The sequence below is a fragment of the Pocillopora verrucosa genome, chromosome 4, assembly GCF_036669915.1.
Source record: "Pocillopora verrucosa isolate sample1 chromosome 4, ASM3666991v2, whole genome shotgun sequence".
NCBI lineage: Eukaryota > Metazoa > Cnidaria > Anthozoa > Scleractinia > Pocilloporidae > Pocillopora > Pocillopora verrucosa.
Genome location: NC_089315.1, coordinates 4,469,395 through 4,484,891, shown reverse-complemented (window position 1 = coordinate 4,484,891; position 15,497 = coordinate 4,469,395). Strand labels below are relative to the sequence as shown.

The 15,497-nt window shown below is 39.4% G+C and overlaps 1 protein-coding gene across 1 annotated transcript; it reads left to right on the top strand.

Moving 5' to 3' along the window:
* The first annotated feature begins 10,640 nt into the window (after positions 1 to 10,640).
* LOC131776819 (tetratricopeptide repeat protein 28-like) lies at positions 10,641 to 13,561 on the top strand. Its single transcript, XM_066164894.1, has 2 exons — positions 10,641 to 12,478; positions 12,986 to 13,561. Exons 1-2 carry the CDS (start codon positions 10,641 to 10,643, stop codon positions 13,041 to 13,043), a joined length of 1,896 nt encoding a protein of 631 aa, XP_066020991.1. The 3' UTR covers positions 13,044 to 13,561.
* Positions 13,562 to 15,497: the final 1,936 nt, after the last annotated feature.

Below are 15,497 nucleotides of genomic sequence, written 5' to 3'. Positions count from 1 at the left end.
TTTCCAATTCATATTTCAGCGCCTTTATAATCAGAGCTGCTGTTACATAGACCATTATAATATTGATTAATATTCTTACACAACATGAATTGCCATAGAAGGACGTCGTTTTTAATAAACTCCATCTTTCGTCAAATTTTTCTTTGTATCCCTTGGATAAAGAATATCTGACGCATTAACATCGGTACTTCTGCCGTGTTGAGTCTAATTCGTTTCATTCATACCTTTCCATCAGTTGTTAACAATCAAACCGCTTGTATGAATTTAATCAAATAGACATGCCGAATCTGTGCCCTAAATGTCATGAGAAGTTTACAAATGCTAACATGATTTACACGTTACGTTTTACGCGGGGAGTCAGTTATCTTCGACAAAACAAGTTTTAAGATTCAGAAAGACGGTAACCGTTTTTAGTGTTCCCAATGTAAACAATGGGTGAAATAAGGCCATTCGAAATTGAAATTTTTTTCATGAATATGTTCATCAAATGAGCAGAAATTCTTCTTCTCATAAAATCTCCGTTAGGCCCAGCTCTTCTAATGTTATTTCCTTGGCCGTCCTAAGTAGCTTAACTTTTTTCAATGTCATTTGTGACGCAGAGTATATACAAATCACACAGTATTGCTAATGTTCAAATTAATTGGAGGCGGGAAATCTGGTCTGTTTGATAATTCAACCCTGTGTGCTTAATTTATGGAGAGGATGATGAGCGATTGATTTTCAGGTTCCTAAACGACCTTTCTTTTTGTTCTGTACAAATCGAGCTCAATCTTTATACTTGGTAACCATTTTTCTCTCTTCGGTTCATCAATTTTTTTTCACCCATTTTAACTGTATTTTACAGAAGGTTTCACGTCTTTCTTACTGTAGCTATTCGCATTTATCTTTGTTTTGCAGGGGAAGTCTTATTTTGATTTCTTGCTTTTGGTTTCATCAGTCATACGACTAGAATATCAAACAAGACAAGCTTCTTGTGTAAAAGGTTAGTAGTAAAAAAATAAATTTAGAAACAATCTTTCCCGCTTTACAAAACTGAAATGTTTTGCACTGGACATTCAAAGCCAGAGGATTTAACCTACAAATAGTCTTAGATTTTGGCAAAGATTTGTTACTTAAAACTTGACTTAAACTGAACATAGTCTGCAAAATAAAATAATGAACTTAATTTTAGGCCTTTAACTTTCATGGTCTTAATAAAATTCCATTGCAAATCTAACAAATACCTCCATAAATATTTTTTAGAGAATGAAGTGTGCGTCTTCTCATGAAATCTCTGTTTAGATCGGCTCGTCTAATGTGGTTTCCTTGGCCTTCATAAGTAGCTTAACAGTTTTTTAGTGTCAGTCGTAACGCAGATTATGTACAAATCGCACAGTATTGCCAAATTTCAAACTAATTCGAGGCAGGGAAATCCAGTGTATTTGATAATTCAGCCGTGTGTGCTTAAGTTATGGAAACGATGATGAACGATTGATTTTCAGGTTCCTGAACGGTTTTTTTTTGTTCTGTACAAATCGAGCTCAATCTTTATACTTGGTAACCGTTTTCCCTCTTCGGTTCATCAATTTTTTATTCACTCATTTTACTTCTATTTTACAGAATGTTTCACCTCTTTCTTATAATAGCTTTTCGCATTTATCTTTGTTTTGCAGGGGAAGTCTTATTTTGGTTTCTTGCTTTTGGTTTCACCAGTCATCCGACTAGAATATCAAACAAGACAAGCTTCTTGTGTAAAAGGTTAGTAGTGAAAAAATAAATTTAGAAACAATCTTTCCCGCTTTACAAAACTGAAATGTTTTGCACTGGACATTCAAAGCCAGAGGATTTAACCTCCAAATAGTCTTAGATCTTGGCAAAGATTTGTTGCTTAAAACTTGACTTAAACTAAACTTAGTCTGCAAAATAAAATGATAAACTCAATTTTAGGCCTTTAACTTCCTTAATCTTACTAAGTCTCCTTTGCAAATGTAACAAATATCTCTGTAAATATTTTTAGAGAATGAAGTGTTGTGTCAATTTGACACTGTCCAGCTGATAAGTTTCTTTATTCTCCAAAACTGTTGGCTGAAGAATATATTGATATTGTAGGGGGAAACTGCACGTTAAACAATTCCTTGGTGTCATAGTCTGGGAGTGAAAGAGTAAAAGCAGATACGCGATGAATGAACCGAAAAATCAGATTTTTAGATCTGAAATCTTTAAAAAAAGGAACATGAGGATGTCATGTTTTTCATTTAAATTGCGTGGAAGTCAGGAAGTGAAGTAGTTCTGTCTTAGGTTTTCTAAACGATTCTTTGTTTCACCGATGAGGCTGTTGCATTTTTTTCATTCTTGTCAGATTGTCATTCATCTCTGTTTTTGCAAGGAAAGCGTTATTTCAGTTTTTTACACTCGGCTGCCTCAGTCATTCGATCAGAACACGAAACAAAATAAAACTCCTTGTTCAAGAATAAGCAGCAAAAATGAAGAAAATATCTTCTTACAGTCCCATCTCTCTCTTTTTTTTTTATTTAAAAAATGTTTTCGGTGCCTGCTCAAATCAGGCGTAACAGAAATTGAATTTAAGGACAGAGATTTTTGATGTGGAAAGAAAAGCGCTTCAAAGTTTTTACAACGACGCTATGGGCGAAATAGAAAGTCATATTGATATCTGTCACACCAAGAGATTATCAACTGCAGTTTATAGTTTCTTGTCTTAGATCGATCAAACTCAGCACCTTGTTCTCACACGAGCTGCTTGCATTTATCTTTGTTTCTCGCCACTTTTGGTCTCATCACCCAAACAAAGCGTGTTTATTTTTGAAAGGGTTACCAGCGAAAAAACTAAATTTACAGTAATAGTTATTCTTTTCCTGATTCAAAAAATATATTTCTGGTTTAAATATAGCAAAATCAGTGATAAGAAAGAGTTGTTATTCCAAGCAAATATTTGTGGAGAGCTTCCAAGTTGGAATCAATTTTTGATTTGGATAGCAAAATATTAAAGGTCTGCATCATCTTTACCTTTTAAATTTATGATTTCATCAGGAATTCTTCCTTCTAGCTCCCTCACATTACCTTCCTTGTCAGTAGGGAGAATTTAATGTTGTATAAAGAAAAAACCCTCAGCTGATAAGCATTCTCGTCGCTTGTTCACTGAACAATATGTTGATTGTGGAAAGAGAAGCAACATGTTCCTCACTTCTGTAACTTGATGGCTTTACAAATCGAGCAAAGAAAAATTAAATCCACCAAACTCTTATCAATGATATGTGAGCTCCAATATTTACTGAGATATCTTATGGGCAAGCTGTAATTCAAGTTCCATCCTTATTAGGTTTATAATGATTACTTTTAACCGATAATTTTCCTATTTAATCTTACAGTAGCTCTTCGCATTCTTCATTGCTTTGCAGAGAAAGTTTATATCAGTTTTGTGATTTTGATCTCCTAACTATCCGAAGATCTTTTAGATTTCACTGAATGTGAGCGGCCAAAAATTTATTTCATAAACATTACGAGTTAACATGTTTCGGATGGAAACTTGCTACTCATAGAGATAACACTCTCTGAATGATGAGTCTGTTTACCCTCAGCATTGCTATATGGTATATTGATATTGTAAGGAGAAACAACAAGTTCATCACTTCTGATATGATTGAAACTAAAATCTTGTATGTTATTTTATGAATCTTATGGGCAACTTAGGAAACAATCTCTCTTCCATCTTAGGTTATTTTTTCTTATTCTGAAGATTTCTTCTCACCAACCGTGCGAGTAAAATGTTATTACACCAGCTATTTGCAACTATTTCATTTTCTTAATTTTGTTTTCATTAGTCACGCAATCAGGCACCAATGTAAAAGGCATGTTCTGTTTCCAAAAGGTGAGCTGTTCGTTTTCTTTAATTTCTGCATTTGTATTGCTACCTTAGTTTCATTTTTCATGAATGAAAACAAAAAATTTGGAGAAGTTGTTATATCAGTTACTGAAGTAACGCGTTTGTAATTTTTTCCTTCGTCTAAATAACAAAGCATTTTGTAATCGGTTGAAACGTTGGGTAGAATTTTTGCTCTTTTCCCAAATTTATGCGGTATTAAATAAAAAAATAGTTTTTTCAAAATAATTGATGGGCTGTTAACCATTGGCAACGCCTACGTGTTCTAATTTCTTCATCTCAAATTAATTAAGCGAGCTCCTAAGACTGACATGTCGGCTTGATCTCTGTGGGAAAAACGGTTGGAAATACCAACACGAATCTTGCACAATGCCTTCATCTGGGCTCAACTGAACAGTTTTGTACTTCGTTTAATTGTAGAGTTTGGTTTTTTTTTTTGTTGGATTTATGTCCATCAAATTTTTTTCACCACGCAACTAAACTAGATCCACGTTATGCACAGGCGGCCCAAGCTGTGAGATGATAATCTTGCGCAATAACAGTCATGGCGAAATTATAAGAGTTTGTATGGGAATATTTACCACCGCTCTAAGGAATGAAAAAATACGTCAAACTCTCAATAAAAATACCTCACCTTACTTCCACAGCGTATTGCTTGTTATCTGACCACTTTCTTTGATGAAAAGAACCCATTTTCGCGAGTTTTCCATTTCTAGGTTTTTGTACCTACATAAGAAAACCTCGAAATGAACAACTCACTAAAATGGGTTCTTTTCATCAAAGTAAAGATAACAAGTAATACACTGTGGAAGTAAAGTGACGTATTTTTATTGAGAATTTAACGTATTTTATATTCCGTAATTTATATTCCGGTCGTAAATATTCCCATACAAACTCTTGTAATTCACGACTGTTATTGCGCAAGATGATCATCTCACAGCTGGAGCTCGGGGCCGCCTGTGCGTCACGTAGATGGATATCTTCAGATCGATCAAGACATATTGATTTGCCTCGATTTTGAAACATATAACAACGGAAATCAGAGCTTAGTTAGTCCCTGGTTTTTGAAGGGCAGCAGTGTTTCACTTACGAACTTTTTGGAAAATTCCCTCGTCATGTTTAAAAACTCGAACATTTATCAGTATTACTTTTTTTAAGCTTCCTTTTTTTGCTGATTCTTTCTTACGACAACAAATAGGAGAGAGCCGTTATGAGTGACGCTGCAAAAATCCTAAACTCAGTCCAGATAGGTTTAAATGTCGTCATATTTCTTCTGAACACTGATCGTGGCCTACGAGCGACTGAGTTATGTAATGAATGTGTGATCCTACTTCACAACCTTGACTCTGGTACTCACCTTGAAATCTCCGATGTACTCTTCAATGCGTACTACGCCATCTCTGGTTACACAGATGCAGAAAGACATGCCACCAAACTTCTTGACAAATTTAACCATGCTTGGACACTAATCATGGAAGTGGGAGACATATATAACGCACAAAGCCGGTTTGTAGAGGCAAAGCAACTCTTTAAAGGCGCACTCACTATCATGAAAAAAATTGGTCACAAAATAAAAAAAGCAATGGCTCATGGAAGACTCGGAAATGTCTGTACTAGCCTTGGAGAATATCAGAATGCTAAAGAATATCACGAGAAAGCACTTGCCATCGCGATGGAGATTGGCAACAGAGGAGGAGAAGGAATAATATACGGGAACCTCGGAAATGTGTTTCATTCCCTTGGCGAATATCAGAGTGCTAAAGAATATCACGAGAAAGCACTTGCCATCGCGATAGAAATTTACGACAGAGAAGGAGAAGGAACAACATATGGGAGCCTCGGAACTGTGTTTCATTCCCTTGGCGAATATCAGAATGCTAGAGAGTATCACGAGAAAGCACTTGCCATCGCGATAGAAATTGACGACAGAGAAGGAGAAGGAACAACATACGGGAACTTCGGAACTGTGTTTCATTCCCTTGGCGAATATCAGAATGCTAAAGAGTATCACGAGAAAGCACTTGCCATCTCGATAGAAATTGGCGACAGAAAAGGAGAAGGAAGAAGATATGGGAACATCGGAAATGTGTTTCGTTCCCTTGGCGAATATCAGAATGCTAAAGAATATCACGAGAAAGCACTTGCCATCGCGATAGAAATTGGCGACAGAGAAGTAGAAAGAACAACATACGGGAACCTCGGAGATGTGTTTGATTCCCTTGGCGAATATCAGAATGCTAAAAAAAATCACGAGAAAGCACTTGCCATCGCGATAGAAATTGACGACAGAGAAGGAGAAGGAACAACATGTGGGAACCTCGGAACTGTGTTTCATTCCCTTGGCGAATATCAGAATGCTAAAAAATATCACAAGAAAGCACTTGCCATCGCGATAGAAATTGGCCACAGAAAAGGAGAAGGAACAACATACGGGAACCTCGGAAATGTGTTTCATTCCCTTGGCGAATATCAGAATGCTAAAGAATATCACGAGAAAGCACTTGCCATCGCGATTGAAATTGGCCACAGAAAAGGAGAAGGAACAACATACGGGAACCTCGGAAATGTGTTTCATTCCCTTGGCGAATATCAGAATGCTAGAGAGTATCACGAGAAAGCACTTGCCATCGCGATAGAAATTGACGACAGAGAAGGAGAAGGAACAACATACGGGAACCTCGGAAATGTGTTTCATTCCCTTGGCGAATATCAGAATGCTAAAGAGTATCACGAGAAAGCACTTGCCATCGCGATAGAAATTGGCGACAGAAAAGGAGAAGGAAGAAGATACGGGAACATCGGAACTGTGTTTCGTTCCCTTGGCGAATATCAGAATGCTAAAGAATATCACGAGAAAGCACTTGCCATCACGATAGAAATTGGCCACAGAGAAGTAGAAAGAACAACATACGGGAACCTCGGAGATGTGTTTGATTCCCTTGGCGAATATCAGAATGCTAGAGAGTATCACGAGAAAGCACTTGCCATCGCGATAGAAATTGGCGACAGAAAAGGAGAAGGAAGAAGATACGGGAACATCGCAAATGTGTTTCGTTCCCTTGGCGAATATCAGAATGCTAAAAAAAATCACGAGAAAGCACTTGCCATCGCGATAGAAATTGACGACAGAGAAGGAGAAGGAACAACATATGGGAACCTCGGAACTGTGTTTCATTCCCTTGGCGAATATCAGAATGCTAAAGAATATCACGAGAAGGCACTTGCCATCGCGATAGAAATTGGCCACAGAAAAGGAGAAGGAACAACATACGGGAACCTCGGAAATGTGTTTCATTCCCTTGGCGAATATCAGAATGCTAAAGAATATCACGAGAAAGCACTTGCCATCGCGATAGAAATTGGCCACAGAAAAGGAGAAGGAAGAACATACGGGAACCTCGGAACTGTGTTTCATTCCCTTGGCGAATATCAGAATGCTAAAGAATATCACGAGAAAGCACTTGACATCGCGATACAAATTAGCGACAGAAAAGGAGAAGGAACAACATATGGGAACCTCGGAACTGTGTTTCATTCCCTTAGCGAATATCAGAATGCTAGAGAGTATCACGAGAAAGCACTTGCCATCGCGATAGAAATTGACGACAGAGAAGGAGAAGGAACAACATACGGGAACCTCGGAAATGTGTTTCATTCCCTTGGCGAATATCAGAATGCTAAAGAGTATCACGAGAAAGCACTTGCCATCGCGATAGAAATTGGCGACAGAAAAGGAGAAGGAAGAAAATACGGGAACATCGGAAATGTGTTTCGTTCCCTTGGCGAATATCAGAATGCTAAAAAATATCAGGAGAAAGCACTTGCCATCGCGATAGAAATTGACGACAGAGAAGGAGAAGGAACAACATATGGGAACCTCGGAACTGTGTTTCATTCCCTTGGCGAATATCAGAATGCTAAAGAATATCACGAGAAAGCACTTGCCATCGCGATACAAATTGGCCACAGAAAAGGAGAAGGAACAACATACGGGAACCTCGGAACTGTGTTTCATTCCCTTGGCGAATATCAGAATGCTAAAGAATATCACGAGAAAGCACTTGCCATCGCGATAGAAATTGGCCACAGAAAAGGAGAAGGAACAACATACGGGAACCTCGGAAATGTGTTTCATTCCCTTGGCGAATATCAGAATGCTAAAGAATATCACGAGAAAGCACTTGCCATCGCGATAGAAATTGGCCACAGAAAAGGAGAAGGAAGAACATACGGGAACCTGGGAACTGTGTTTCATTCCCTTGGCGAATATCAGAATGCTAAAGAATATCACGAGAAAGCACTTGCCATTGCGATAGAAATTGGCGACAGAGAAGGAGAAGGAACTACATACGGGAACCTCGGAACTGTGTTTCATTCCCTTGGCGAATATCAGAATGCTAAAGAGTATCACGAGAAAGCACTTGACATCGCGATACAAATTAGCGACAGAAAAGGAGAAGGAACAATATATGGGAACCTCGGAAATGTGTTTCATTCCCTTGGCGAATATCAGAATGCTAAAGAGTATCACGAGAAAGCACTTGCCATCGCAATAGAAATTGGCGACAGAGAAGTAGAAGGAAGAAGATACGGGAACCTCGGAACTGTGTTTGATTCCCTTGGCGAATATCAGAATGCTAAAGAATATCACGAGAAAGCACTTGCCATCGCGATAGAAATTGACGACAGAGAAGGAGAAGGAACAACATATGGGAACCTCGGAAATGTGTTTCATTCCCTTGGCGAATATCAGAATGCTAAAGAATATCACGAGAAAGCACTTGCCATCGCGATAGAAATTGGCGACAGAGAAGTAGAAGGAAGAAGATACGGGAACCTCGGAACTGTGTTTGATTCCCTTGGCGAATATCAGAATGCTAAAGAATATCACGAGAAAGCACTTGCCATCGCGATAGAAATTGACGACAGAGAAGGAGAAGGAACAACATATGGGAACCTCGGAACTGTGTTTCATTCCCTTGGCGAATATCAGAATGCTAAAGAATATCACGAGAAAGCACTTGCCATCGCGATAGAAATTGGCCACAGAAAAGGAGAAGGAACAACATACGGGAACCTCGGAAATGTGTTTCATTCCCTTGGCGAATATCAGAATGCTAAAGAATATCACGAGAAAGCACTTGCCATCGCGATAGAAATTGACGACAGAGAAGGAGAAGGAAGAACATACGGGAACCTCGGAAATGTGTTTCATTCCCTTGGCGAATATCAGAATGCTAAAGAATATCACGAGAAAGCACTTGCCATCGCGATACAAATTAGCGACAGAAAAGGAGAAGGAAGAAGATACGGGAACCTCGGAACTGTGTTTGCTTCCCTTGGCGAATATCAGAATGCTAAAGAGTATCACGAGAAAGCACTTGCCATCGCGATAGAAATTGGCGACAGAGAAGTAGAAGGAAGAAGATACGATAACCTCGGAAATGTGTTTCATTCCCTTGGCGAATATCAGAATGCTAAAGAATATCACGAGAAAGCACTTGCCATCGCGATAGAAATTGGCCACAGAAAAGGAGAAGGAACAACATACGGGAACCTCGGAACTGTGTTTCATTCCCTTGGCGAATATCAGAATGCTAAAGAATATCACGAGAAAGCACTTGCCATTGCGATAGAAATTGGCGACAGAGAAGGAGAAGGAAGAAGATACGGGAACCTCGGAAATGTGTTTCATTCCCTTGGCGAATATCAGAATGCTAAAGAATATCACGAGGAAGCACTTGCCATCGCGATAGAAATTGGCCACAGAAAAGGAGAAGGAACAACATACGGGAACCTCGGAAATGTGTTTCATTCCCTTGGCGAATATCAGAATGCTAAAGAATATCACGAGAAAGCACTTGACATCGCGATAGAAATTAGCGACAGAAAAGGAGAAGGAACAATATATGGGAACCTCGGAAATGTGTTTCATTCCCTTGGCAAATATCAGAATGCTAAAGAATATCACGAGAAAGCACTTGCCATCACGATAGAAATTGGCGACAGAAAAGGAGAAGGAACAACATACGGGAACCTCGGAAATGTGTTTCATTCCCTTGGCGAATATCAGAATGCTAAAGAATATCACGAGAAAGCACTTGCCATCGCGATACAAATTAGCGACAGAAAAGGAGAAGGAAGAAGATACGGGAACCTCGGAACTGTGTTTGATTCCCTTGGCGAATATCAGAATGCTAAAGAGTATCACGAGAAAGCACTTGCCATCGCGATAGAAATTGGCGACAGAGAAGTAGAAGGAACAAGATACGATAACCTCGGAAATGTGTTTCATTCCCTTGGCGAATATCAGAATGCTGAAGAATATCACGAGAAAGCACTTGCCATCGCGATAGAAATTGGCCACAGAAAAGGAGAAGGAACAACATACGGGAACCTTGGAACTGTGTTTCATTCCCTTGGCGAATATCAGAATGCTAAAGAATATCACGAGAAAGCACTTGCCATTGCGATAGAAATTGGCGACAGAGAAGGAGAAGGAACTACATACGGGAACCTCGGAACTGTGTTTCATTCCCTTGGCGAATATCAGAATGCTAAAGAATATCACGAGAAAGCACTTGCCATCGCGATGGAAATTGGCCACAGAAAAGGAGAAGGAACAACATACGGGAACCTCGGATCTGTGTTTCATTCCCTTGGCGAATTTCGGAATGCTAAAGAATATTACGAGAAAGCACTTGCCATCGCTATAAAAATTAGTGACAGAAGAAAAGAAGGTTCAGCTTGCTTAGAACTTGGAATGGTGTACCGCAATCTTAATAAAAATCTGCAGGCTAAAGAACATTTGGAAAAAGCAGTCGGCGTCAGTATTGCAATTGGTGACAGAGAACTGGAAGCAATGGCTATTGTAAATTTGGCAAGAGTCTCTGATTCTGTAAATGACAGTCAGAAGGCAAAAGAACTTTGTGAGAAGGCGCTTACAATCAGCAGAGAATGTGGCAATAGAAGGTGCGAAGTACAACTATACCTATACATTGGAAGTCTATCCCAATCGTTTAGTGAATATGATAAGGCAGCATATTATTTACAGAAAGCTCGTTCCATAAGCAGCGAAATTGGATACAAAATGGCTGAGTTTCAAAGTCTTCTCCTCATTTCAGTGTTAAAGATATCGCAGTTCGAGGCTGTGGAGGCAATGAAATATATTCTCCAAGGTATTGAAAAATATGAACAAATCAGAACTCTCCAGAAAGGAAACAGTGGATTTAAAATTTTTCTGTTAGAGGAACACGGCATTTTTCCCTACAAGTTACTCACTCACCTACTTTGCCGTACTGGAAACTTTCAAGATGCTCTCTATGTTGAGGAGCTGGGACGAGCAAGAGTCCTCTCAGAACTCATGGCAGACAAGTACTCCGCTGAAAGCCACATCTCAGCTGATCCACGATCGTGGTTAGGGATTGAAAACATCGCGAGAAGAGAAAGTAACTGTGTTTTTTTGTACATTTCGTATGAAGCTCGGCAAGTTCTTCTCTGGGTATTGAAAGCAAATGGAGACATTTTCTTTCGAAGAACAGACAAAGTGAAAATAGACACTCTTATTGCTGAGCAAGTTTGCGAAGTGGAGGGAGTTTTCAGAAAGAGCGCCAAATGCTTTGGCGTTTTACCCCTGGCGAACTGCGAAGACCGATCGCTGAATGACAACGTGACGACATCTCTTCACGATGAGAGCCAAGCAAATTTGCGAGGCGACGAAACCAAAGATACCGGAAGAAGTCATCATTTGTGCTACGAATGGATCGTCGCACCTGTGGAAGATTTACTCACAGAGCCCGAAATCATCATTGTACCGGATCGATTTTCGTACCGAGTCCCATTTGCTGCCTTGCGTGATGAACAAGCCGGAAAGTATTTATCGGAGAAGTACAGAATACGCATCGTCCCTTCACTGACAACTCTCCGGCTCATTCAAGAATGTCCAGCAGATTATCACAGTCAAACTGGCGGACTGGTCGTGGGTGATCCTACGGTTGGCAAAGTGCAATATAATGGACGTCTTATTGACGTTATACCATTGTTCTGTGCAAGTAAGGAAGCAGAGATGGTTGGTCAACTGCTGGGTGTTCAGCCTTTATTGGGAAGTCGCGCAACAAGGCAGGCGGTTCTTCAAGCAATACCTTCAGTCAGTCTGATACATCTTGCTGCACATGGAAATCCTGAAAGAGGAGAGATTGCCCTCTCTCCTCAATGTACTATTAACAATACTCCACAAGAGGAAGACTACCTCCTGACAGTGTCCGACATTGAAGGAGTTAAAGTGCGAGCTAAACTGGTTGTACTCAGCTGTTGTCACAGTGGGCGTGGATTGATTAAAAAAGAAGGAGTTATTGGAATCGCTCGAGCATTCTTAGCATCTGGTGCACGTTCAGTGTTGGTAGCATCGTGGGCTATAGAAGACAAAGCAACGGCGAAGCTCATGAAACATTTCTATAAACACCTTGTGCGTGGAGAAAGTGCCAGTGAATCTCTTTACCAGGCCGTTCAATGGTTGAGAAGTAATGGATTTTCCAAACCTTCCCAATGGGCTCCGTTTGTGTTGATGGGGGATAACGTGACATTTGATTTTATGAAAAAAGGGTAAGTCTGATTAGAATGAGCAATTTTCTACGATAAAACGATAAGCACACTTAACTTATTCACTTCACTCAGTTGTCGTAATTTTTTTGTTTGTTTTTGTCTTTGTCTCTCATCCATAAAATGCCAGGAAAAAGAACTTGATTTTATCTAGCGTTCGGAGCCAGGATTTCTTCACAGAAGGCTTTCCAAAATTGGCTTTAAATAAGCGTTTCTTTTGTATGCAATGGAAAAGGAAATAATAAGTCAAAGTCGATGCGATACTACATACACGTTATGACGATGAACGTAACTTGAGAAGCTGAAAAGTTAACTTTATTTGTGAAAAATCAACAAAAACAGCAATAAATTGACAATCTTAAGGTCACTTTCGTATCAAGCATGGTATGTTCGACAAGTTTGGACAATCATAGCCAATGGAATTGAAGAAGAAAATAATTTCTTTGATTGGAAATCTGTTCCGTTTACTTTAAAGCTGAAATAGTGACAAATGTATAATGTTTTTTTCAGGAAAGAAGGACTCGAGGAGGACAACAACGAGGCGGAGAAGAAACAGAGTGACTACTGATCCTACACAAAGATTCTTCTTCCTAAACATCGTCGTTCAATGGACACTGGTATTACTTTGCGAAGACATTTTTAATTTTTTTCAGTCAAGTAGTAGATTTTGCGTGCTTTTGTGATGATGGTGATTATGAAACCTGCAACTAAGTCGTTTGATATATTAAGTATACTAACAATAGGGATCTACAATAAATTAGGATGGGAAAACTGAACGCAGGAAATTAGCTTAATGTATGAAAATGTGAGAATGTGGCAAAGTTTCTTCAGAAATCAAAGTTAATCCTTGATTTAAATAATTATAATTCTGTTTTTAATTCTCCCGCTGCACGCACACGTGATCATTAAAGAGTGATTAAGACTGTTCACAGGTGCAGGAAATGATAACATAACAAACTAACAGAAAATGGAACAAAAAGATCCGAGATACTGAAGAAACAATCAAATAGAAAAGAGGAGGTAGTAATGTAAAAATCAGACAGAGAAGAGAAAAATGGTTGAAAATTACCGCAAAAATCAAACATTGTTGGGAACAGGGCGCTACATATTAATCTAAAAGTTAAATGGAGAAGAGAACAAACAGAGTGTAATATACTAAAAGAAAAGTATTAACAAATTGAGAAGAAGAGAAACGGTGAGCGCATTATTGAGATAAAATTAGGAGAAAACATTGCGCGAGATACTTACGCTAAACAGAAGGGTGCAAACAGTTCGTAGGATATGAATGTGACAATCAGCCAGAAAGAATAAACCCTTTAACTCCCAAGATCTCATTAGTAATCCTTCCTATTGTCTGCCATAAAATATTCATGATTTCAATTTGGAGAATTTGGTATTGGATCAACTTGTAGTTCTCTAATTGAGTTTTCTTCTTTATTCTCCTCACTTGTCTGCTTGATTCTGTGTTGATATTGTAAGGAGAAATTCTGTCTTGGTTAGTCATGGGAGTTAGAGGGTTAAGGAAAAGAACAGAGGGCTAGATTCAAATATGGGAAACAAATTTAAATTGAAACAAACAATAAGGTAGATATTAACTTGGAAATCAAACAGAGACGAGAAAAGCATTGTACAAGATTTGAATGAAATATTTAATCGGAGGAGGGAACGAGCTATGCACAAGATTTAACTAAACAAAAATACCAAACATAGCAGAGAAAAAAAAAACAGTGCTCAATATAATCTCAACAAACAAAGTTAAAAGAAGAAACAGTGGACTGGACTAACAGTAAAATCATAGGCATGCAATGCATGCAAGAGTGATTTTTTTGGCTGGGTAAGTTGAGGTGGGAAACTGTGTAACTGATGCTTTCATTTTTGTAAAAGAAAAAGAGCCTTAAGCTCAAAAAGAACGAAAATAACGCATTAGTTTAGTTAAAAGACAGGAAAAAAAGTTCTTATTTTTCTGAATAAAAACTCACGCGTAGTTATTTCGTGGTCCATTGTCTATGTGGTCTGAGTAATTAGAAACAAAAATAAACTTACTTTACCTTAAGAGAGAGGAGGAGAAAGAGGAGGGAGAGAGGGGGGAGAGAGGGGGAGAGAGGGGGAGAGAGAGGGGGGAGAGAGAGGGGGAGAGAGAGAGGGGGAGAGAAAGGAAGGGAGAGAGAGGTGGAGAGAGAGGGGGGAGAGAGGAAGAGAGAGGGAGGGAGAGAGAGGGGAGAGAGAGGGGGAAGAGAGGGGGGAGAGAGGGGGAGAGAGGGGGAGAGAGGGGGAGAGAGGGGAGAGAGGGGGAGAGAGGGGGAGAGAGGGGGAGAGAGGGGGAGGGGAGAGAGGGGGAGAGAGGGGGAGAGAGGGGAGAGAGGGGGAGAGAGGGGGAGAGAGAGGGGGGAGAGAGAAAATTTATTTTTAGTAGCCACTTTTTTTGATCCATACAACTTGATTATAGGGGAACTGTTTAGTTCCTCTAATTTGCTCCAACTTCAAGATCGTGGCTCATAACTGTTCCTAATAATATGCATGAAAAAATTACTCAGTTTTGATTCAAGATAAACGCAATAATTGAATGCAGAGGAGGGTTAATTCAGTGCAAAGAAGTAACAAACCAGAATTCCGATTGGTCAATAATCAAAGAAACTCACAGATAGCCAATCAAATGCGAGCCTCGGATGTCGCAACATTTGGATACGCTGAAAATTTGCGAGCGAAACAATGGCCCGCGTTTCCAGTAGGTTTTCTTTCGCCACCGCAACAACAATACAGTAGCTGAAAAACAGCCCTAACAACGAAAACACTGTAAAAAGCACTACTCTTTAGTTATCGGTTTGGAAAAAGTGGTGTTTAGAGAGGGGAATTGCCGAGGAAATTGAAAATTACGAGCAGACCCGGCTTAACACTTTGCCCGAGCGATCCTACGCCGAAATTAAAAGCAAACATGATTAAACATCGCAAACGACGATTCCATTTCATTGAAAGTGATTCGGACACAACCTGAACAATTCCTTGAACTGTTTAACCGAACTTT

Excerpts from the sequence above, each read along its gene's own strand:
- LOC131776819 (XM_066164894.1), top strand. The coding sequence starts at position 10,641 with ATGGTGTACCGCAATCTTAATAAAAATCTGCAGGCTAAAGAACATTTG. Across the intron at positions 12,479-12,985 it reads TTTGATTTTATGAAAAAAGG|GAAAGAAGGACTCGAGGAGG; the intron begins GTAAGTCTGATT and ends TGTTTTTTTCAG.